This window comes from Pseudopodoces humilis, chromosome 3 (assembly GCF_049639895.1).
Source record: "Pseudopodoces humilis isolate 2021_Gansu_Grassland_sample_001 chromosome 3, ASM4963989v1, whole genome shotgun sequence".
In the NCBI taxonomy this organism is placed as follows: domain Eukaryota; kingdom Metazoa; phylum Chordata; class Aves; order Passeriformes; family Paridae; genus Pseudopodoces; species Pseudopodoces humilis.
The window spans coordinates 93,783,366-93,808,843 of NC_142202.1; the positions used below are offsets into that span (position 1 = coordinate 93,783,366).

The window sequence follows — 25,478 nt, forward strand, 5'->3', positions numbered from 1 at the left end:
AAAATTCCTAACATACATTCTGTCTCCCGCTATTAGCTTATAATAATCAATCAAAAATTACAAAAATGGTAAAAAAACTGTTCTAATTCTAAACCATGTGGGTATTTCAGACTCTTATTTGAAGATGTTTGGTACTTGCCTCACTTCAACATAAATATGTTCAATTGGGTCCACTAGATTTTCCTTTAAGGAAGGGCATTGTTAGAGAAATGGAGAGAAAACAAAATGGTTCTGTGCTGCTTCATAGTGGGCCAGATTAAATAATGATGTAAACCCATATAAATTGCTCAGGAGAAATGAGAAGGTAGCAATGCAATATAACATGCATTAATTTGTCACCCAGTCAGGAAAAAGTGTAAAATGTCAGATTAGTTTTGTAAGGATTGATATCTTAAGTGCCAGACCCTCACATACACAAGATTGCCTACCAGTGCTGAATTTGGCACAGAGGTGGCTATGAATGACCTGTTCTGTAAAACCCATTAATTTTTTTTATGTGCTGCATGATGCCAGCCAGGCAGCATGGGGCACAACCAGAATATTTCTGGATAATTCATAAGCAACAGTTTAACTGATAGAGCTAGAAGCAGAATATCCCCCTTAATCTACACTGCATTTGTCTAAACTTGCTAGAAGTTGCTTTTAATACAGCAATGGAAGTCAGTTATTCCACCCATATTTCAATGCCAACAAAGTTTATACTAGAAATAAAATCACTAAAATAGGTCAATGTAGATACAGCTTCAGGTTAGCCACAGACCTTCACAGGCACAAGGCAGCAGGAGAAATGCCATCTATTTGATGAAATAGCAGTGGCCGTGGGTGACATTCAGAACACCTTTCAAAAGGCAGCCTTTTAATAAATCACCACTTTTGGTCCATTTGCAAGATAGAATCACCTGTGGGGTTTTTACAAATCAATATAACCATTAAGCACTTAGTCAAAATAACATTATTTAGGCTGAGATCACAAAGTTAGCTGGATGATGAATTTACATGAAAGCACCATCAATTAAAGGAAATGGTTGTGGCAGGAGTAAACACGATTTTCTATTTTGTAAGGTTTCTTGAGAAGGAGGATAATTACTCTGCAGGGAGCTTGGAGCTGCCCTGGAGGCAGAGGTCCCAGGGGCATGCTGCTGAAGGCACAGAGGGCTCCTCTGAGGAACCACACAGAAACACAATGCAGATGCCAAGGCTGGCACTAGATCTACTTTGCACAGGGAAAGTCAATACCAACCCTGAAATTATTTCAGAAGAGGAAAAAGAGATGTTCTCATAACGAAAGGCGACAATGAAATCTAATCCTGTATCAAAAGAGTATTCAGTTTCGGAATAGTTTTTGCATATACCTTTTTAGCCAAAGGCTTTGGAAGTCCCAGCTAACATGACTGAAATGCCCTGAAATCTCTTCACTGTTCTCCATCATGGTCATTAGAATTTCTGAGTTACTCCTAAAATAAAAATGTACATATGGGTGCCTAACAGTTAGTTCTCAAAACACAGAATGATGATAATTAAAAGAACATTAAGAAATCAAGAAAAAAAAATCTCAGACATTGAAAGAGTTTATTTCTCACATAAAGAATTTATTTTTTGATGGTTTTTATAACAAGGCATAGATGTCAAAAATAAGAATACAAGCCCCTATTTAAAAGAGAGGGTGTTGGGACACATCTTTTTTATATGGCTCTTCTTCCATCTACACCAGTCTCTGATTCCAAACATCATTAAAAGGAGACTGTAGTGTCAAACAAGCCAGTTTAATTGTGCAAAATAATCTGCTTTTCTTAGACAAATTCTGAAATGTTACTAAGGGGTTTCCTTCTTGAATCAGTTATACCCTTAAAGTTCAGTCATAACAAAAAGATTTTAACATGCTTAGTTTTAACATGCGTAGCCTCTGATATTTAATTTAAAAAAATGTATCTCTTAGAATGAAGAGGAGAATGTTGACTCAGACTGTTTGGATCAAAGTAAATCAGTAAATCAGTCTGTTTGGATCCAAGCTTGCCATTTTGAATGTGTGGCCTCAGTGACTACCTGAAAACCTACACGGATGATTGGGGTCTCTACTTTCTCCTTTCAGTGCTGGAGCAGTATGTGCCCAGGCTGCACAGAAAAAAAGAGTGATTTGCTCCATTACCTGACCCTAGACAGGCACCTGAATGTAAATCAAGTCCTTCAGAGTGCTCCTCTAACACACCCACTTGTACTTAAATTGAAATATTGTCTGTCTGTATGTGAGTGTAGGGCAGGCGAGGGAAACATCACATACAGTCCAGGGCTCTCCAGCTCTTTCCTTTGCTGCTCCCTGGAAAGGTCCAGACCTTTGCTTGCTGCTCTGGTGGTGAAAGATCCTGTAATTTCTGAGGGCTTTCCATGTTCAAGAGTTTCTCCATTTTTAAGGTAGTTGAGAGTGGGTTTTTTTAATTGTAAGGCTTTTCAAACCTTGCAAAAGTAGTCATTAAAACTTACCAATGTCACATTGTGATTGAAATTCAAGAGATAATTTTGCTTTTAATTAAGTTAATTTTTAAAATTAAATTCTGAATAAATTTCTCTCTAACATAATCAGAGAGATACTTTAGTGGTTAACTTATCTTTCTGCTTCTTCCCTTTTCTCATTCAGACCTCCATGATGAATGATAGCCAGTAAAGAGACCAGAGAGTTTCTCAGTAGAGAGAGTTTGGGCATCTGTGAAAAGACCCTGTTTCTTTCTTTTGAGATTAAACAGTAAGAAACAGTGATATATATATATATGTATATATATACACACATATATATATGATATAAAAATATCAGAGTGATATTTTTATGAGGGTTTTTTTGAAAGACTGCTTACACTCAGATGATTTTTACCAGCACAATTTATATGATGGGCTGCACTTTATTTAAATTATGTACCTGAAAGCATTGTCTGGGTTGTATGCATCTACAACTTTGTAACCTTTCTCCTGATGGATCATTTTACATGTCTTGTAATTAAGTAAACCTGGATATTTGTTACACCCTAAAGTCAGATGTTAATTGGTAGTGTCATGTTGGCATAGTCTGTGGGGGTAAAATGTTGTATTTATCCTGTGCCAGTATTTTAAGTAGGGTCTTTCAGTAGCAGTGAATTACCTCAGACCTTCAAGACAATTTTTGGGAATCATACATGAGAATCCATCTCATCTCACATTAGTCACTGAAAAATCCCCAGTCATCCAGGTCTAAGTTAGCTGTCCAATCACTTTTAGAATTACTGTGAGAAAAATAAGCAATTCTGGGGGAAATTCTCGCCCATTTTAGATGCTTATTTTACCAGGAAATGAATCATCCAATGCTTTTCTCTGTCAACCATAAAGACAACCATGGACAACCAGCTCAAATTAGGACATCTAATTTTGACTACTACCATCACTGGAAGTGTTCAAGAAACAAGTGGGCTTGGCACTTGATTTAGTTGACATGGTGGTGTTCAGTCAAAGGTTGGACTTGATGAGCTTGGCGGTCTTATCCAACTTTAATTATTCTGTGGTGCTATGAAATGCCTAAAGGGATGAGATTAACTCCAGCCAAAAGCTCTGTTCCTGTCTGTCCTGGGGTGACTTTATGATACTGGTATCCCCAATCGTCTGATTTATGTTATATATTAAGTTCTGCACCTTTAAGACTGGCTTTGAGAGCAAGAGAGGGGGAAGAAGAAGCCACAGTTTGTGTTAAGGAAAAACATCACTCCCACACATCCCGCGCCTGGACTGTGGTGTCTGCAGCATGGACAGACAGCGGGACAGAGCTTCTCTCTGGCTTTTAGTTAGCTTTAGCTAGCTGAGGCAGAGGAGTTCCCCGGACCTCTTTTTTTTCTTTTTTTTTTTTTTCCTGGATCTGTGCAAGCCTGCTCTGGACTGAACACCCAGCCAAACCCCGGGAGCTCACGCCTGTGGCCCACCGGGGCCTGGGCCTCAGCACTTTCCAGCGCCGGAAGGACTGATAAGAACCTGAGCGAGCCGAGCTACACCACATGAAAAGGACTTTTCTTCCTAGATTTGCCACCCCATAGAACAGTGAGAGGTTTTATTATTTAATATTATTCAATTTCTGTTAAATAAACAGCTTTTTCCACTTCTCTCCAAAGAATTATTTTTTTTTTTCCCCAGACCAGTTTTGGGGGAGGGGTCATTTGAATTTTTTTTCCCTGGGGAAACCCCCATTTGGAGTTTTCTCCCAAATTTGCCCTAAACTAGGAGACTGTCACACACTGTTTTGCAATGGGACATAACCTCTCCTGTCTGTTACCAGTGATCATTGGAAAGGTGGCTGTTTCATCTCCCCTGCTCCACATCCCCTGTGTAACACATGGGCTGGTGCTTATCTGGCTCTGTCACTTCAGCCTGCGCCACGAGTGGGTCACACCCCAGGAGCAGGATGACCCGAGGTGTGACTAGAGCACTTGCTTTATGGCTTTTGGCTGTCAGTCTGCACCCTGAGGAGACAAGGATGAGAGGGAGGTCTTTTGCATGGGATAATGAAGGATTTATTGTTCTGGGGAATCTTGGGGGCAAAAGACAGAAAATGCGAGCGTGCAACAGCTGAAATAGGGAGGCGATTCAAAGGGAGGGTACAAAGCATCAGATAATCAGAGATATCCTGGGGAGGGTAAAAGGCAGGGTTCACAAAATCATCCTCCAATGAGGGAGGTGGGGGGTGAAATTGGGTCACATGGACTAATCAAAAGTTGAAATTTAGGGGACTTCCAAAGTAGAATTCCAAGCATGTGGTGGGCCTAAGGCAGGATTGCCAGGAGACTCAGGGTAGATTGACAATGTGGGATGGGAGGGTCTGGGCAGGGCAATAATTTGGACCAAACCATCAACTTGGGCAATAACAGAACACACCATTAACAAGAAACACACTGCAACATCAGTGAGCAGGATAGAAAAGCAAATCTGAATGGAACTCGCCTGCAGTAATGACTGAAACCTAATTTTCTGCACCTTGATCCCTTCTGCTGAAGCTAGTACATAGCAGCCAGTACCAGCTTCGCCCAAGATAGCTTCATAACTTCAGACTGGAACGAAAAGTGAATCTTCTGTATTTTTATTATTTTTTAAATTATATGACCAGTTTGAGGCACTAGATTAGACCATGCTGTTAATCCCACTGAAAATGTTGATATTGAAGTCAGTGGAATCTGTCCAATTCATACCAGCTCAGGATCTGGACCATTATATTAACATATTATTGACACAGACAAGAATTGTGGTTCCTATTTACAACTTTGAAGAAAAGTTTTTCAAAATAGTGCATCACTGAGACACTGCTGCCAAACGAATTACATATAAAAATCCTATTTTTAAGCAGCATTTGTCTTTGACATCTCTCTGATAAACAGAATCTGTGCAGCACTTTTTAAAACTAATGAAATCATTAGTATGGCACATAACCTCAACTAAAATTTACTGGGGTAAGTCAAAATTACTGGATGAGATTTTTTTAAAAACATAATAATAATAATAATAATAATAATAATAATAATAATAAATCATCTGTGTCTGCAACAGGTTAGTCTCAATATTCAGAGTAGATCTTTTTAGGCTTCAGTTCTGTACATGTATCTGATTTTGTACAGGAATCTAACAATTGGAAATGGGACCACTAAATTTGGAAAAAACTGGAGCCTCTACAGTCTCCCTGGAGAAGAAATGTATAAAAGGAATTACTGTAATCAAGTAATTCAGTGTGCAAGATGTTACCTCCATATTGAGAAAACTTAGGTCTGTAGGCAGCTCCATATTACATAAATGATAAATATGTTTTGACAGTGTAATTAATGTTAGTCTCAAAACAGAAATGCAAATAGAACAAGACATCAAGATCAGAAACTGTAGGCCTTTGCTAAAATTAAAAGAGATGTGGGCAACACAAACCTCATAGATTGCTGATGGACTGGTTACAAAGGGTTCTATTTTGGATCAGTTAATTAGCAAGAAATTATAGCCTAACCAGTATCCTGTAGATGGCACAGTGAAGTGCTGACAGCTGTACTGCTCTTCTAAACAGTTCCTATGTGTCTCTAAAGTACTGAAGTTGCATTAAAAACCACCATCTCAGTTTTTCAGTTACAGAAAGGAAAACTCTTAACCATATTTCATTTTCAAAATGTGTGTGTGGGTTTTCAGGAATACAGATTGCATTTGTCACATCATCAACACAGTAAGAGACAAAGAGAAAAAAAGTTTCAAACACTAAAAATCGCTCTTCTTGTGCTACTCTTCTCATATTGAAATAAAATAAAAAATTGAAAATGTTTTTCAGTAGAATTTCTTCTCGAACTCCCATGTATCCTTGTCACTCAATTAATTTAATTTCCAGCAGCCTCCTAAACTCCTCATAAATCTATTATATAGGCTTATAATTGGTTTTGTTTTTTCTATTTTCTATTCTCTTTCTTACAGTAACTATGTGTAGCTTATAATTTTATTTAACTTCCAGTAAGGAATTTTAAGATTAATAGGATGAGGAAAACAATTTGCTTACTTACCTTTAAGGAAGTGTTGCATAATTTTATCACTATATTATGATAATAATCTGACATTAAAGAACTTAAGTGATTAGTAAATATTTCAAACAAATGCAATTTAATATCTTTAAAAAATTAATTTAATCTGCAGAGATTACAAGTCTGGACACAAACTCAGAGTGCACTTTTTTTGTCAAATCCAATAACCATTTTACCCAAGAAGCAGATGGAATCAGTATGAGTGTCAAAACCAGTGCTAAGAAAGCTACTTGCAGGCTCACAGCCCTGTATTTAGGTGTGGAAAATGATGCTGCTGTGTTTTGATCTCTCAGATTTGTAATTCAGAGCATTGTTTTCTCAGTTATCCTTGTTTGCAGTGGGACCTGAATTTAACCTTAATTTTCATCCTATAATGTAATTTGAATAGGTTTAATTTTTGCCTTAGATTAATGGAAGCAGCTAGCTATACAATTCTATCATTGTGGACTATTTTAATAGAGAAGAGAGAGAAATGGGGATGTCTGGAAGACCACTTCATAATGGGTACAAGTTATAAAGTGAACATATATGTTCACTGGCTATAATTGGATATTAAGGTGATTGCCTTTGACACCTACATTTTAATATATGTATCATGTGAGATGAACTTTTATGACAGAAATTTGTAGAATTTCTTTGACTAGGGGAAAAAGAGAGAGGAAACACGTATATTTTTCTGGATACAGGAATGTCCCAAAAGGTAAAGAAATGCATACAAAATTTATGACTCATTGATGTGTCCTTGATATGCTATTCTCATTCTCAGAAAGCCAAGTGATAGGTTACTCACTTCAAACTAAGTATCTCCCATAACCCTGGATGTCCTCTAGCTTCCCTTGAGGAGTAGTAGTGTGCTGTTAGGATTGCTCTGCTATTTGTGGTTTCCAGTGTGTATATTTTAATGGACTTTATGCTGAGACTGACCCGTAGCCTTACAGCAAGTAAGACTTTGTCAGGAATTTTCAAAGTTGTATTTGTTGACAATAAAACACCTCAGTGTAGGCTGAGGTTTGTTGATTCTGTGTTGTGCACAATATAATACATACACTGTATTCAGTCTGAGCCAAACTCACCAAAACATGGGTACTGAAGCTTTCCTCCCTAAACAACAGCTTGTCTAAAACGTTGCAATTCTCTTCTAGGTCCTGTGTTGGTGCCTCAAATGTCTCAAATGGTACCAGTCAATTGCCTTTGAACTAATCAGACTTTGTTATCATGGGAACTTAGCTAGATTGCACAAAAGTATCTATGTTCAGTTGACTTGACCTGGAGGCTAACCCAACACAATTCAACAAACCTGTCTGGTCAAAGGCTAATTCTGTCAGGTTGTGCCCTAAGAATGTCACCAGTTTATTTTTTCTGATTCTCTGGAAAATGTCCTCCCAGTATGTTTTAAGTATCAGGTTTATCAATTGTCTTTCTAGGGTAGATCTGAGTCTGAGTGAGTTTCCTCATGCAGAAATGGATCAAATGATGTTTGCATAGCTAGCACAGCAAAGAATGCCATTTCACTGCAAATATCATTGTTATGGCTCCTGACATATAGACCTTCAACAAAAAAACAGGACTGAATGCATGCAGAGCTTCTGAGAAGACTCCTTAGAGGTTATTTTCCTTCACAGAGGAACCCAGGAGGAGAAGCACAGGCAGGGTCCTTCCTTCTTTTTCACTGCAAGGAAGCACGATGGAGCTGGTGCTTCCAGGGTCACGCACCCTGTGTGTTTCCCTCAACTGCACAGACAAAGCCCTCTGGCAACCTCAGCGTAAATAGCTGGGCTGATATTTACATCTGCTGCTGTCAGCTTCTACCATGTCAGGAAGGGTTCAAACTGAGCAGTGAAACTCCTTCCTTGGATGTTATATTTTTCGATAAATTCTACTTTTTTTTTTTTTTAAATATAATACTATAAAGAAAACATAACTGAGAAAATTCTGTGAACAAAATAGCTTTGAAGCCAAATTCTGCCAGGGGAGACAGCATAGGTGTCCTTTTTAATAAAAAAAAGCTGTCTGGCAAATCCAGTGGTTTACAGAGGAATTTTGTCAAGCACAGAACAGCAGGAGCAAGAGAGAAACACTCATTACACATTTTTAAACTAACTGTAGGTGGAAGTCTGTGACTTTGCTTTTTATCTTTGACTCTGAAGATAATTTGCACCAGGGAGAATGAAAATATGAAAAGCTCCTGGCTACTGCTCCAACTGCTTTCATGCCTCATCAGCTTGAAGAGGCCAGACAGCCCTGATTAGCACAGCCTTACTCCATCTGTAGGAATCCCAGAGTTGTGAACAGTTGTGGATGTTGATGCCCCTTGCCCATCCTGTCAAGCTCCTTGAACCAAACTGTTTGTGTCACCTTCATCCTAGTGACTTCCTGGGCCTTTTCTACTCTGTAGAGCTGCTCTTGAACAGCATAGCAGCAGAACTTCAATGTGTTTTAAAAAAATAAAGACTAATTATGATCTCCAGATACACCCAGAGCAATGAAAATGATGTGTGTGTATCCAAGTGTAGAACTGGGCTCATCATTTGTTAGGACAAAATTTATCCTCACAGTATAGGAACACAAGCTGGCACAGCATCAAAGGATTAACTCAGGATGCCCAAATGCTCCCAGAGATAGATGGTGTTTCCTGCAGAGAGTTAGAGTGTCAGATAATTCCATAGAGCCCCAACAGTAATTAAGAAAAGTTGACATAATAAATTATGATTGAGAACACAGCCTTCTATATCTTATTTAAACTCAATGCTTTGTGTTTTTAAACATACCTCTTGTGGCTATTACCTAGCAATGGATACCAGTAAAATCCTCTCAGACTGAGCATTTCTATAGACAGAACAGAAATTGTGGGATGTTACTTCATGCATAAGTTTTCCTTCATTTGGCTGGGTTTTCCTAGTCACAGTGCATCAGATTAAGAAGATCCAAACAGCCACCTGGTTGAAGTATCTCATACTTGAGGAAGTAAAAGAAAATCACACATCTGTTGCTCATAAATAATTTTTCTTTTAAGAACTGAAGAACATTTTTTCCTCAATTTTTATGTTTATACACATTTATAAAATTGCTTCTGAGCTTTCTCTTCCCCAAGCTGATGAGTCCCGACATTCTTATGTTTTTCTCATGGGAGGGGTGTCATATGTAGTAGCACCATGACTTTTTCCCACCTTTGGTATCCTCATATGTGGCAAAAAACCTGACAAACCAGCAAAACCTAAAAGCAAGAACTAGTGTTATTATTGTTCAGACAGTAACCAGTGAATCAGTCCTTTTAGGGTTTGAAGGGGTAGCCATGCTATGGAAAGGTACAATTTATCTCTGAAATATATTCTCATCCATTTATTTTTGTAAGCACATGATTATGCAATCAGTTCACTGACCATGAGAGTTCTGTATCTAAGTATCAAACATGGGCTGTAAAAATTCACCTTACATAGCTCTTTATTTGAAAATGGAAAGCTGAAAATAGCTTCAAGTCAGGAGAAGGGAAACCTGTAATTCCTCAGGCATCCTGAGTAATTGTAGGAGCTCTAATTGAAAACTCTCATCCAATGTGACCTTGTTTGAATTAATTGGTTTTGGAATTAGTACTGAATAGTTCAGTAAATGTGGAATTCTCTGAAGTTTACTCATTGCCAAGCAGAGTCCAGCTGACTAAAAAAAATAAAATGGCACAAAGACAGTTCCCTACTTTTCATCTTCCTCAGTAAAGTCTTTAGCAAGCATGAGTTTAGTTGAGCTACCTATGAATCAGAAAAAATGAGGTGCGTGTACAACTGAGAAAATCATTAAGGTTGGAAGAATTACATTGTGCTACATTTTCTAGAAGAATTAAAAATTTTATAGAGTATACTGGCAATTTAAGGCTAGCAACTATATTCCCTTAATCCAGCAATTCTTCATGCTAAATTTCTCTCAAGATTAGCAGGAAATCCCTGAAGTGGGAGAAATTACTTGGGACTGACATTTAACATAGGACAGAAATCCAGAATGCCTTTATGTACTCTGACCAAGTTCCCATTGTGCTGGAGTCCATAGCTAGGTGGATTCTTTTATCATTAATCCATTCATTTATCATTAATCCAGTAAAAAAATACTGTTGTAGGCAAAAAACCTGGGTTAGAGGAACACGTGGAGTAATTTTAAGAAACTGAAAATTATCTTCTCTTTTATTCATCAGACTGAAAACCAAAGAACATAACAGAGGCTGCTTAGTCCATGCTTGCTGCTGGAGAAGAATTTAATACATCTAATTGAGTCACATATTTAGTATTTCTGGCTGGCTGTTTCAATTTGAATATAAAAGCTATACACACTGAGTAGATATTCTACCTGATGGGTAAACATTGTGAGCAGTGGTCCAGAGGTGAAGTGTTTCTCTCAATAAAGATGAAAGTGTTTTATACAATGTATATATTGTCATCAGGAGAAAATAGGTGTGCCCCCACACCTGAACAGATGATAAACTGAATAGTTCAGTAAATGTGGAATTTACTGTGGATGATAAACTGATATTCAAGTTGGCCAGAAGTGCAAATACCAAGTTACTCTCCCTCTCTCTCTTTCAGGGAAGGGGTTTTAGCATGTTCTGCTTCACAAGAGACCATCCTAACTGCTACCTCCATTACCACTACAATTCAGTGTTTCTGCATTCATTGTGAAAACAAACTACAAAACCTGTAAGGAAACATTCTGAAATAGTCTATAATATACCAAGTGGTTAGTATGAAGGACTCTCTCTACAGAACTTGCAACAAAAATAAGTAGACTTTGTCAGACAAAGGGGAAATGAGGGAGGGGGTGATTAATATCTTCCAGATGTCCTTGTTGGTGATGTTTTCATAGCACAGTACTGTACCACAGTATCTGAACTATTTTTCAGTAGGAGAAGCCAGGTGTGGCAGGTGGGATAAGGTGTTACTGCAGCACTGCTCCCGACCTCCTGCCCTCCATTCCTCTGCAGCCAGGGCTTGCTGCGGGCTCAGCTGGCGGTGGCACAGCCCAACATCTCTGTCACCTTCCTTCCCACAGCATCGTGCCACACTCCCTGCCTGCCACACTGCCACACTCCCTGCCTGACACCGTGTCACACTCCCTGCCTGCCACACTGCCACACTCCCTGCCTGACACCGTGCCACACTCGCTGCCTGACACCGGGAAGGAGCCTGCCGAGCTGCCAGTGCCGTGATGTGCTTAGACAGCAGAGAGCCGGGCTGGTACTACCTGGGAAAGTGACCCAGTTTTTATGAACTCTTCCTGAAAAGTGAAGCATTGCTTGCAGGAGCAGCAGAGCTGTAAGTCAGTAGCACTTAGGATGACTACTGCATTCAGTGACTTCCCATTCAGGAAATTACATGTTGTCTGTGATGCAGGAACGAGGTGGGAGGCAGCAGCAGCTGGAGCTGTATTTTCTCAGCTGTGCATCTGACAGCTGTGACTGGATTCGGTTCAGAGACAGAAAGCATATGCTGCCATTCAGGGCTTTTAACATCAAGTATCTTTTACCGGGTTCATTATCTCCTCACAAAATGAAATGTGATGGCTAGAAATGCCCTAACCTCAATGAAACAAGAGTCTCAGCAGGAGTAACACAGGCCAGGTCTCGCTTACCATGGCCCAGCAATGCTGGTGCCTCCTTTGCACTGTCACCTGTCTCATTCATTTTCAGCTGGGGCCGCAGGGACTGCCCTTGGCCTTGTCACAATCTCCTTCAGAATGGAGAAGACTGGTTCCACAAATAATTAAACTACATGGATCTGTGCAGAAGTTGTGTTCTTTCCTACCAATGTTTCATTGGGCTTTGTAAAGTTGTATGCAGTTAAGAAGAGCCTGACACTGGTAGTTCTTTTTCCATCTATTAGAAAATCCTGTTAGCAGAGTCCATTAATAATGTCCCACATAATATTCGTTATAGTTGCAACCTCCCGAAAGTCATTAATGCATCTAGAAATATTTTAGGAAAATGCATGCTGTAAATATATATTCTATAATTTTGTAATTGAATTCAGAGATCAAATACTACTCTTTTATTTTAGGTTTACATTTTAAGTTACAAGAATTAAGTTTTAGCTAAGCCTGTGTGTTACGAATCAATTGTTTCATGACAATGATAAGGGGCAGTCTTGACCTATATAACTAAAATTGAATGGAATAATTTAATTGAAATGACTGTTAATTTTCTAAAAAAATTCCTTTAGTTTTTTTGCCAAGAAGAATTTATTACATCAGAAGATAAAAAGAAGTTAATGTAATTTTCTTAAGAATTCAAAAGACTGAATTGAAACTAAAAACTGAAGTGAAAGTCTGACCTTTCTGCCATTTATTTGAATGTCAAATATCTGCCAACACCATTTTCACATTTCAGGCAACTGCTTCTTTTACAATTTTCAGACAGGGACGAAGAAGTAAGTTTTTTGTAAAAATTATAGTAAGGATAGGAAATGTAGCATCTCCCTCCAAAGTGACAAGGGCTGAAGAGAGAAAAAATGGAAGAATTACACCTAGGATTTTAAGAGCAAGAACTTATTTGGCAACTGAAGTTTCCCTTAAAAGTGAATCACATAATCCTTACTCTTCTTGTGTATCAGATAATTATTTCTGATTTGCATATTTACTTTCTATAGAAGCTGAGGACAAACTTGCTCAGTGGCACAGAGATGACATTTTAATTATAGAATGACACTCAAAACTCTATACAGTCCATAGGTTTGGAAATAATTTTGGATCAGGAAAACACCTCAAATAATCTTTTTCTCCAGATTATCAATATCACCTCACCACAGCAAAGAAGAAGAATTACATTGTGGGCAAGAAAATCAATCTGACAAATCATATCTGAGATAAGGGAGAAGTTATGTGTGAAATGAAGGTTAAAATTTTCAAAACTACAGCATTTAACCAGCAGACTACTAATCAATACAAAACGTTTTTCATAAGTATGAAAACACTGTGATGCAAACATACTTACTACCCAAAAATATACCAAAAAAATACTCTATTATTCAGCTTTGTCACTCTGAGGAAAATAAAATAAATTCTTTTCTGTGAGAATTTTGGGCTTATGTAGCATATAAACTTAAGACAGCTTAGGCAAAAATCAGACCACTTGGTAACCAAGGTAATTCTGAAAATATTCCAATTTAGTCCTTGAAGTCAGACTCCAAAATAAGCATCTATTTGTGTCTTTTGCCATTGAAAGTGTCTTCATAATGTTCACACAGTAATATATGATAAAGATGAAAATTAGTCTCTGGGGTAGAAATAATATCTCATTTTATATCATGATAGCATCTCTATTAATCAAAGAACAGAAACATCCCTAGAGGGGGCACTGTAAGCAACAATTTCTAGTTTTACACAAAGTTTTATATAACAATTAAAATACCATGCTTAAGATAAAATAACATTTTATGCTACTTCTGGAATGCAAATGTACATTATTCAACCACAGCTTCCTTTCTAAGCTCCCACTGCTCTGTTATACAACAGATGTGTCAAGCAAATAATTTAAAAAGTATTTTTATATGATACATTTTGCACTCATTTGTACCTTTTGTAGATGGGTAGCCTGCACTACAACTTAATAGTATGTGGCAAGGACAATACCATAATTAGGAACTGGCATTAACATACTTGGAAAGGTAGAAGTGAATTTGGACCAGTTTACAGAGTACATATTTCCTATAGATTTAACTTTCATTATTTACCGGCTCACTGTGCAATCTTTTCTCTACCCCTACCTACTCTTCAATCTTTTCTTTTCTTTAGCAATATATGCTAAAATTCTAAAACGGATAAAGCTATTGTCTTTTTTAAGCAACTAATAAGAAAAAATAAATTTCCAGAAGAATGTTAAAAGATCTTAACAGTGAGTGTTGCAACAATGAATGTTAATGGCTACTGATGAGTAATAGATGTGTGAAGCTTGCCAAAACGTTTACAATTCAGTGCACTGATAAAATTGGTTACACCTTCCCTAAAAGTAATTAATTACCTTTTACATTAAATGACTTCGAGTATTTAGACCAAATATTTTTAATATTACTTCTCTTTTTTTTTGTATTTTAACAACCTAAATGAAAATTAGCACAACTAATCTCATTTATAAGATCAATTACTTGATAGATAAGCCACATAAATGTCTAACAATATTGAAGTGATACAATTTGCACTTGCATTTTTATATTTGCACTTAAATTACTGTACATATGTGAAATGGAGGTCAAAAATCCAGGTCCATTACATTATACATGCAGGATTCTTCTCAGAAGGAGCTTATTCCAAGATACAGCCACAATGGTACAGTATTAAAAACAAGAATGCTGGTATCAAACATTATCTTTACACAGGGGAAAATGTTTCTAGTGTCAAACATCCTTTTAGCAAACAAGCTGATCTGTTTTTACATGCAGAGCAGTGGAAGGGTCAGTGGAGACTTGCTTACCTGTGGTTGACCTGATGGTTGAGGTGATGTTGGAAGATGTCAGCGCAGGTATACATTCATCATCTTGGGAATAGCCTGCCTGAATGGCACGCAAGTAACTGTGGCTTCTTGTTCGGAAACACCCAGGGAGGTCAAGGGCATCCATTGCCTGAGCTTCAACTTCACTAAACACTGATTCACACACCGATTCAAATTGTCCATTAACCTCTGCTTCACTCATCTGAATAAACAACAACAATGCATTTGATTTTTGACTTGCTTTTTTGTGATCATCACGGCCTCAACATCTCAAATGGACACCTGTACATTGATGAAGAACTGTTTTAGCATATAGTTAAAATGTAGTAATCCCTTCTGATCACATTCACACCGTTTAACTTACATCAGCTGTTCACATGTCTATATTAAATGCATCACACATTACATTAATGTTACATTTAATATCTTTAGTCATAGTTGAGAAGGGACCTAAGCCAAACTCACCCCCTGGCAGACTGGGTTACGCATTCACTGCCACGGAAGAACCTTTTCTTCAGCAGCATTATATAAAACCTGATACTTCTGGCAGCAGGTGTGCTGTGGAACCCTGCCTGGCAGAGCAGCCCAGCGGTGCCTCCTGGAGCCTCTGCCAGCTGTTCCCTTGGGGTATTGCAGCAGCAGCCTCCAGCTCCCTGCAGTGCCTGGGCAGGACCCAGCACCTACCTGCCAGCCCTGCCTTGCAGGTTGGGCACGATGCAACTCTGAGCCTTCTCAGAGGCAAATTTCATGATAAACAGGGCTTAGGCAGAGTGGCCAGCTTGGGGAACCTCTCAGTAGGTAACCATATGTTGCTGTTTTGAAGATTAGTGCCTTAATTCTACCTACAGCATTTTTCATAGGTTCACTGAAGGCAGCCCTAACTGTAAATGTACCTGAATAATTCAATATGATGTTCATCCAAAATCAGATAGGAAGTTAACACTGGACAGATACTTGCATGACTTTCTGAAAATATGTTTTTTTTCTAAAAAGTGAGTGCTAGAAATCAGAATCACTATGAATAATTTTACAAGTTAAATTTATGGCATCGCTAAATTACACATCCTGTTGGTATTAATTTTCCTATACAGCTGCTAAGTGCTCCTAGTGCTTTATTCATTATGGAAAAAGACTCCCATCAAATGTTTTAAATGTTTTAGGGTTTTGGTTAGGTAAATGGAAATTTTATAGAGAAGTTCTGATGATTATGAATAACTGATATTTTAATTTTGCTCAAGATATTTTGGCTACTAAAAATCTTCTGAAAAGGATTAAATTACTCTTCATAAAATTTGCTTTTAATAAAGTTAAGTAGACTAATGCAATCTCAAAGACATCAAAAAAATGTTACTCTGAACTATTTTGCAAAATTGTTGATCAGGAAATAGATGGTAATTTAATTTGTAGACTCTTAGTCTACAGTCTTAGCCACTTCTTTCAAGTTAAAGTTATTGACAATAGAAAATTAAAAATTTTCAAACTTAAATTAAAAATATAAACCATGGAATTTAAGCATTCTTCTTGAGTCTACCCTTTGTCAGGTGTGAAAAAGGAAGGCTCTCACAACAAAAAGGCATAAAAAATACCATAAATTATACAAACTGCTATTATGTAGATGGAACAAGAGGAGGATGGTGTCATGGAAAAAGAACAGGAAACATCAGATGTTCAGAAGTTGATATTTTAATACATTTGCTTTGGGTAATATCTATAAAATTCATTTACCAATGGTCTGGAAATACCTGGACTGTGAGGTAGGAAGTGTGTGGCTAACACAAAGTTGCATAGGTTAGTGAACACTGAAAAAGCAAGGAGCTATATCCAGCAGGCTTAGTTAATCTGGCCAATTGAGCAATCTACCTGCAAATGAAATCTATTGTAGACACCTTCCAGGTAATGCATACTGAAATAAAGAATTTTAACCACTACTGAAACCAATTAATCATCACGGACAGCTCAGTGAACACTGTGCACAGACACGGTCAGAGGCAGAAGATGTTAGACTAGTTCTATGTGAGAACATTGTTAGGTGGCAGCTGATAGCATTTGCTTTGAATGCAGGATTTAATACACATGAAACTTTCTCAAAAGTAGAGTGTAATAAAAAAGACAAAATAACCAAACCAGTGTAATATAAAACAAGGCATCAGAATGATGGCAACAGTTTTCACAAGAGAGCTGTGAAAAAAATAGTGAAAGGTTTGGAAAATGCTTGATTGTTTCTAATTCTAATGTGTGCTGCATAGGATTGTATTTAGAATTACCTCACATAAATAAAGGAATTTGACTGAAGGGCATTAGTCAGGTGACTAGCCCCTCCCAGCTCTCTCCAGGCAGGGAGACTGACAAGCATTTCCAGAGGGCTCCCAGCACACTTGGGATGTGCACTGCCCTGGAAGAAAATCTTTTGCTCCATTAACTACAGAGGAAGTTTTAGTTGTTGCCTCAGTTAAAAGCCTCAAGTTAGATGAGTTGAATCCAGGCCTGAATAGCCATGCAATACAAATCGAATATGAATGAATATGAAATTGCTTTAAAAAGATTTCTCTTTTAACATAACCATTGTGTACATATACCCTTAGGTGGCTCACTAAACGGTCAAAGAAATATTAAGTACCATGTCTGAGAAGAGGGCAGGGCCCATCTGTCATGAAACAACACAGGGAAAAAAGTCAGGACCAATAAACATTAGAAACATTGGGAGTTTTATGTAAAGTCCTCTGCTAAATAAAACATGCACATTATGGCTTATTGCACTTCAGGTGTGATTCAGACCTCACTTTACAATGAGTTAGGACTAACAGACATAAAACCAGTAGGGAGGAAAACTGTACCTTTTCAGGGATCCCCATACATAGAAGAGTTAATGTAACTTATTCTCTCACCCAAAAAAGAGTGAGGGATTTGGTTTAGGATGAATCACTGCTCCTTTGGAGCATATTTTTCTCAATCTATATCTTAATCTGGCAACCCACGTTTACTGACATCAGAGCGGGTATTTTCAAATGATGACTACTGTAGAAGTGTACTCCTCATGCTCAGTCTGAATCTTCTTAACATTTAAATATTTAATATGGACTGAAAAGAAAAACACCAGTACTTATATTTTTAATGAAAAAAAAAATGGAACACGTCATGTTTTATAGTGTCTCTTTGCCTCTAGAATTCAGTATTTTTCTTGGAATTTTGAGTTACATTCCTTAGAACTGAATTACTTCCACAATTCACATCCTCAGTTTGATATTAATTTTAAAAATGCAAAAAAACCTAAAACCATCCACTAGTTACAACTCTCACATCTGCAGTTAACCTATAAGAAAAATTATAACAAGAATTTCCCACCTGACTAACACAGCTGGCCTGACTGAGCGTGCTCACTGCTCTCATATAGCTCTGATTCCTTGAGCGAAACTTTGGGGAATTGTAGTTTGCAGAGGGATCCAGGTTGTGACCCCCAGGCACGTCACTTGCAGTTTGAAGGTAGCTCTGACTACAAAGGAAAGAGGAAGAAAAAAAAGGAAAGGGTGTAAAACTACAGATGGAATCAATTAGGACACTAAAGACAGTAATTTGTAGGAGACACACAAACACACTCCCCTGGGTCCAACTCTTACTCTTTATAAAGCATCATAGACCTGTTGTAGCCCAGTGTCTTAGCACAAGCAGAGAATCTGTCTGTGACTCTGCTACCTAGATAGTATAAAATTTTAAGTCTTTGCTCTATTTAAACATCATCAATCCTCCTGGCTATTAATGCTGAACTTTACTAAAAGACAATGTCTAGGTCAACAGGAACAAAAAACAGAGCTAAAGCACAAACCAAAGTAACTAAAAATCTTCATAGATAAAATCTGGTTTTCATCAGGATTTTAGGCATCAAGAGCCCTTTTATCTTCAAAGAATTGATATAGTTTTTCAAAAGATTAAAATATCCCATGTTCAGCTAAAAAATAAATTAATAACTCCTCAGAGCAATTGCATGAAGCTCTAGAAATTATTTTATTACAACACATTTCCCGTTTTGCAGGACTGGGACTGTAACACCACACTGAGCCCTCTTCTGTATGCTTTCACACTAAGAGTATGTTAGTCTTCATGTTTTGTTTTAAATGTATTGATTAACATTCCAGGAAAATAAATCTGAGAAAAGTGCAGTACTTTGCCTTGAATACAAAACATTAAACTGGTACACCAGAGTTCTCAGAACCTCTGTAAATTGTATTTCAGAACTTTCCCCAGCACATCAGTGCAGAAATGGATTAATGTCCACGACAATATTTGGTTTCATATGGTAAATAGGCAGCTCTTATATTTATTCCTTAAAGGCGATTTGAACAAAAACACTTTCTGGGAAAATAGATTTGTGCCAGTTGAATGCCTAATGTTGACCATACAGTTACTTCCTGCTGAGCTGGCAGAGTTGTTCAGTCCAGCAGTGTCTGTGACATATGCCTGGGCTGCTGGAAATTCCCCTGTGAAGGGGGAAGTTTCCTCTCTTTAAGAACCAGACCACTCAGTGAGTGAGAAAGGCACAGTTTCAACTCCCGTCACAAGATGAAGCACAAACCAGGGTTTTGTTTCTCAAACCATATTTATCAAACATGACCATAGGCTGGTGCTTGAGGAAGAACTCAGTTTGGATGCAAACCCTGAGGGGCACTCTTGGAGGACTCTCAAACATTTCATAATTTTGTATCTTTTTGCCTAGAAAAGCAGAACACTGAGATCTATCTCCCCATGTGGACGTGTCCTTTGACGTCTGATGGGTGATGATCCAGTATTCCCTCACACCAGCAGCTGCAAGAGCAGATGGGATTTAGAGACCCTTATACTTGGAAGGTCTGTTCCCAGGTATTTCCATGTGTTCTCCCTTCTCGGGGTCGACAGAGACATAACCTTGCTTCCTCGGTGCATCTGCCTTAGATTCACAAAATTATTTGCTTTAGAAAAGCCCTCTGAGATCATTGAATCCAACTGCTAACTGAATGCTGCCAAGTCCACCACTAAACCATGTCCCTAAGTACCACATCTACATGTCCTTTAAGTACCCCCAGGGATGGTGACTCAGCCATTTCCCTGGGCAGCCTGTTCCAATGCCTGATAATCATTTCAATGAAGAATTTTTTCCTAATAAATTTGCTGGAGCATATCCAAAGAAGAGCAACAGAGCTGGTGAAGCAAAAAAAGACATGTGTTTTGTTTTAATATTTGTTCAATGCAGGCATTATTTCCAAAACCTAAGAAATTTCCCTGGAGGAAAAAAAACAATTAATTTCTTCCTGCGTATTCAGTTCCTTCTATGGAATGTCTCTGTAACCTCATGCCAGAGATAAACTATATAGAAACTATGCTATAACTGCTAAAACTATAATGAAAATGTATGAGATTATTGCAGTTATGTGCTCAGAGGTTAATTAAGTCATTACAGTCAAAGTAATTCCATGATTAAGGTAACAGTCTGATAGTGGGTTTAATTTGGTTCTAGGTGATAAAAACAAGAACATTTTTTTGTTCCCTTAGGTATGAAGACAAATAGATTAGGTGAAGTGGTGTAAAGCCTCACATTTAGTTGCTGGATGTAACTAAACTTCCTTTCCTCTATGGATGGGCTGATGACTGACTGTGCCATTCTGATTTTTGCATATGCTTTACTTACTTATGTGATTACAGAATGAATTCTGTTGGAATGGACTTTAAAGATCATATAGTTACAACCCTCTGCCAAGGGCAAGGACATCTTCCACTAGACCACATTGCTCAAAGCCCCATCTAACCTGGCCCTGAACACATTCAGTGATGGGCAACCACAGCTTCTCTGGACAACCTATTCCAGTGTCTCACTACCCTCACTGTCAAGAATTTCTTCCTAAAATTTAACCTAAATCTCTTAATTTCAAAACTGATCACCTCTTGTCCTACCACTACCTGCCCAAGTAAAAAGTTGCTCTCCTTCTTCTTTAAAAGCCCTGTTTATATACTGGAATGTTGCAAGAATGCCTTCTCCAGGCATCCAGATCTCTCAGCCTGTCTTCACAGGAGACGTGCTCTAGCCTTCTGATCATCTTGTGGCCTCTTGTGGTCCTGATCTAAGGGGTCCACATCTTTCTTGTGCTGAGGACTCCTGACCTGGACATACTACTCCAGGTGGGGTCCCACGAGGGCAGAGAGACTGTCTGGTACTTTCAATAATCTCTTTGATGATGTTACATTAGTGTTTTTCAAAACAAGTAAGTCCCTCCTGGATGTTCTGTTTGTCATCATTGGGTGGCAAAGTCTAGGTTTTGAGTTCATAAACAGTTTGTTAAAGAGATATTTGAGATTTCATTAAAACATGGGCCACATTAAGAAAAGATAGAAGGAATAGAATTAAATTAGAAGTTACTGTATGAAATACTTCAGATTAATTCATTTAAGCCTGATTCTAATAGCTGTCCCCTTTGCTAAATAATGCTTAACAACCTAGTATTTAATTAATGGAATTCTGGTTCCTTCTTAGGTATTGTTATCATTAAATGCCATCAACAATTTTTACAGCAATAATTTCTTATGGAAAGAAGCCCAGTATTGTACTGCTGGGCAGCTGAGTTTTGATGAATGAGTTTGGATATCACTTGATAGTTAAACAATTTTTCATTTATCAGAGGAGATTAATTGATCCATGGAACTGTAGCAAAGTAAAAGAAATATTACATATAAAAGCCATAAAAGGCAGTAAAAGCAATTTTACACTCATTTGCTTAACACTTTGAAATTTTCCTGATAAATAGAAATTATTAGTTTTTATTTCTAAGATATAATCTCGAAGTTATCCTCTAGGATAAATGTGTTGGTGCATGGTGAAAATTACGACCTTGCTATAAAAATGATCTAGAAGTGTAATACCAGAGTTACATAGGGAAGTTGCTCTCAGATGTCATGCTCTGCTACTCAAGGAAGTCTCATGCTTGTCAACAATACTAGAAAACACAATCAATGTCTTAGTGAATGCTTACTCTTTAATGACATCCAATCTATCTATAAGCTTAGGAACAAAATTCTTGACCTTCATTTCCAAAACGTAAAAGTTCTTTTGTTTGAAAAAAGAAAATAATTTTCTTTTATGTTCTGTAGCAGCATAGATGATCTTATATCTCAGCTGACCACTGCAGAAGGGCAAGACAAACATGTGCAAATGAGATGCTTTAACAGATCATCTCCAGGACCAAAATTTATTATTTTTATAAATAAATATAAACAGCAACATTAAGGAGGTGCCTCTAAAAATCAGTACTGTGGAAAAGGAGGAACAGGGCGACACTAATGGGAAAAATTAAATTAGTATGTCTGCTCTCTTCCTACTTGCTTTTCTGAATAGACTAGATTTTAGGAAGAGATGTCTTATAAAAGCTTTTCTGCCCCCAAGGGTTACTTTCTATTTTCCACTGGCTTCAGAAGAAGTTCATGGCAGCCAGGCAGAGGTCTTAAATTTAATGAGAAATATCTTCGCTGAAAGAAAGGCTCAAAACCTAAAGAAATTTTGGGGAAAAAAAGCACTTCCATGTAATGACCATGCAGTTGTTAAGAACCTCTACTCTAAAAGTGAAGGACTCCCAGTGAAGATAGCTAAATTTGCAACAGCACATTCAGCAATCAGCAGATTGCCTGAGTGTGTTCAGGGAGGGGGAAAATACTGTATTGTAACCAGATAAAGTGAGTTATAGCATGACATGCTTATCTAGGACAGTATAACTGAAAGCATGACTGTCACCCTGGTACGTAATGAATGGCAGTGAGGTTAGGCTGCATATTCCAACAAAAAATAGATCAAGAATAAGGGAGAAGACGGTAGTGCACAAGCAGTCCTAAGCAGTCCCTAAGAGTCTTGCATTACAGTCTCCATTTTCTTGCATTTCTCTAACCTGCAAAAACTCGGGCTTCTGTATCCAAACCTCACGTGTCCTGATGCTCCTACTCGAAAGCTGCCCCTTCCCCCAAAAGGCATTCACTTTTACCAGAACCCCCAAGGACAGCTCTTCTTCATTCTTGATCCACCCAGCTCCTAATCCTTACTGCTCCGTCTTTAAGTCCCAGCTCACAGTTTCCTGTTCAAGATCTTCTAAAACACCCCCCGAAAGTCAGCACTGCGCCACTTACCCTTCTGTCCTCTGCAGATTTCAAATGTACCCCTAACACCTCTATTTGTCATCAAAGTCCTGCTCAACCTGCTAGGGCCACGCAATCCCACCCCCTCATTAGGAGGCTACCACTAATCCAAAACCTCTTTGACTTCTTGTGCAAACTAACTGTTCTTGCCCACACTTCGTCAAGAGTAAAATTTAAGAGCAGAATGGGGGAAAATAATTGCAAGGAAACACCTGTTTCTCTAACCTTACAACAAGCAACAAGATATGCTAACTCTTGTTAGCACAAAAACTCAAACCCAGAGAAACAAAAAAAGGATGATTTTATAACATTCTTTTGACTCCAAACCCTCAATTTAAATTCGTGCTTTTCCTTGTCTTACAGTCATCCTTAACAGGACATATATAAAAAATATAGAAAGAAATTTAAGTTTTCTTGTACTGCAATCAAATAGGTTTGTGAAGAGATTTCAAGAGATGGAAAAGGATGTCTACATCTCCTTACCTTTTCCTAATTTAGGCCTTTCTAGCAGAAGACTTGGAAAACCACAGAGCTATTTAGAACATGTTTTAATGAAAGGAATGATAATGCAAGCTAATCCAGTAGCTGCAATAGCACATTAACTAATGATAAGGGAAAGGCATTAACTAACGATAACAAAAAGACTTTTATTTCCTCATCTACAGCAATCTAATATTTAACCTTCTATTTATTTTTATATTAATGGTGTATTTGTTAAAGGAACAAGATACTTTATAAATGTGAGAGATAATAATAATAATAATAATAATAATAATAATAATAATAATAATAATAATAATAATAATAATAATAATTTTGGTTTATTTTTTTCCTGAATTCCATTGTTTTATATAACTTTTGGAAAGTTTATGGGAGCATGGACAGTGTCTGAAGTAGCACGGTGAATTCACATATGGCTCTGGGGGATTTGAGGCATTCCCACTGCGATGTATGCCACAGCACCTCACATCACGCAGTCAAAATCTACCCCTTTGTGTAGCATTTGGCCCATCCTTTGTGGTCACCGAGATCAGATGCTGATGAACACCCAGGATGGTTTGTGGAATGTTTCCTGAAGTCTCTTGTCATTGCTGCATGATGAGTATTGCTGTGAGCTAGATTTACCACACACATTACTGCACCAGGACTTATGCAGATATTGCATGTTTTACAGAAGATGAATTGTTTATTCATTTGGTGAAAAGGTATGTATGGTAACAATGTCCTTTTAGGACAGCTTGAAATGCCAGAATTAGAAAGTGGCACAGTTTTACAACTTATAGCTAGTCCAGGGTCAAAACAATACCAAAAAATCACAAAATTACAGAATCAAGCAGGTTGGAAAAAAACTCTGAGATCATCAGGTTCAACCAATGACCTAACACCACCTTGTCAACTAGATCATGGGACTGACTGCCATGTCCTGCTTTAAACACCTCCAGGGATGGTGACTCCACCACCTCCCTGGGTAGCCCATTCCAATGCCCAATCACCCTTGTGTGAAGAGCCTCTTCCTAGTGCCCAGCATAAACCTCCCCTGGTGCAGCTCAAGACTGTGTCCTCTTGTCCTGTCACTGCAAGAAGAGGCTGACCCCTGCCTGGCTGCAACCTCCTTCCAGGCAGCTGTAAAGAGTGATAAGGTCTCCTCTGAGCCTCCTCTTCTCCAGGCTGAACAATCCTCGCTCCCTCAGCTGCTCCTCACAGGACTTGCGCTCCAGACCCTTCCCCAGCCTTGCTGCCTTTGTCTGGACATGCTCCAGCACTTTCATGTGTTTCTTGAAACTTGGGGCCCAAAACTGGATACAGGAATTGAAGTGTGGCATCACCAGTGCCAATGTGGTTTAGCCCACTACAGCCGAGTACAGGGCAGAAGCTAGAAACCCCCTACCTTCCTTCTACAAATTCTAATCCCTGAGCAGCAATACTTGATAGCCAAGACAACCCCAGGGGAATAATGAACTTTATAACTCCCGAGAAAGGGATTTCTCAGTCACACTGCTTTAGTTTTGTTTTTTACTATCTTCATTTTCTAGTAAGTGATTGACATCACATACTTTGTCATAAACCTAATACCATTGTATAAAACAGTATGATTGATTATAATAAAGTATGATTCTGATGCCAGAAATGTACTTGCCAAGGTCATTCCTTGATCTACTGACATTCAAAATAGTGATCACTCCCCAGAGTGGCTCTTCTCTGTCAAAAGTTCAGCCACCAGTGCACCCTGGGTCAAGAAGGCACCAAAAGTGAATTAACATCTCTGAGGCCTCTACAAGTTCCAGCAAGAAGGTCACCTTCTGACTCTGAATGGATTTATCATCTTTATT

General features: G+C 38.1%; 1 protein-coding gene across 3 annotated transcripts in view; it reads right to left on the reverse strand.

The window, feature by feature from the left end:
- Positions 1 to 25,478, reverse strand: part of DLGAP2 (DLG associated protein 2) — a 337,736-nt gene that overhangs the window by 38,485 nt on the left and 273,773 nt on the right. For all 3 annotated transcript variants that reach the window (XM_014251397.2, XM_088052985.1, XM_088052986.1), the window contains exons 7-8: positions 18,349 to 18,496; positions 14,989 to 15,208 (exon numbers count right to left, since the gene is read on the reverse strand). In XM_014251397.2, coding sequence (XP_014106872.1) covers positions 14,989 to 15,208; positions 18,349 to 18,496 — 368 coding nt within the window. The remainder of the gene's footprint in view (positions 1 to 14,988; positions 15,209 to 18,348; positions 18,497 to 25,478) is intronic.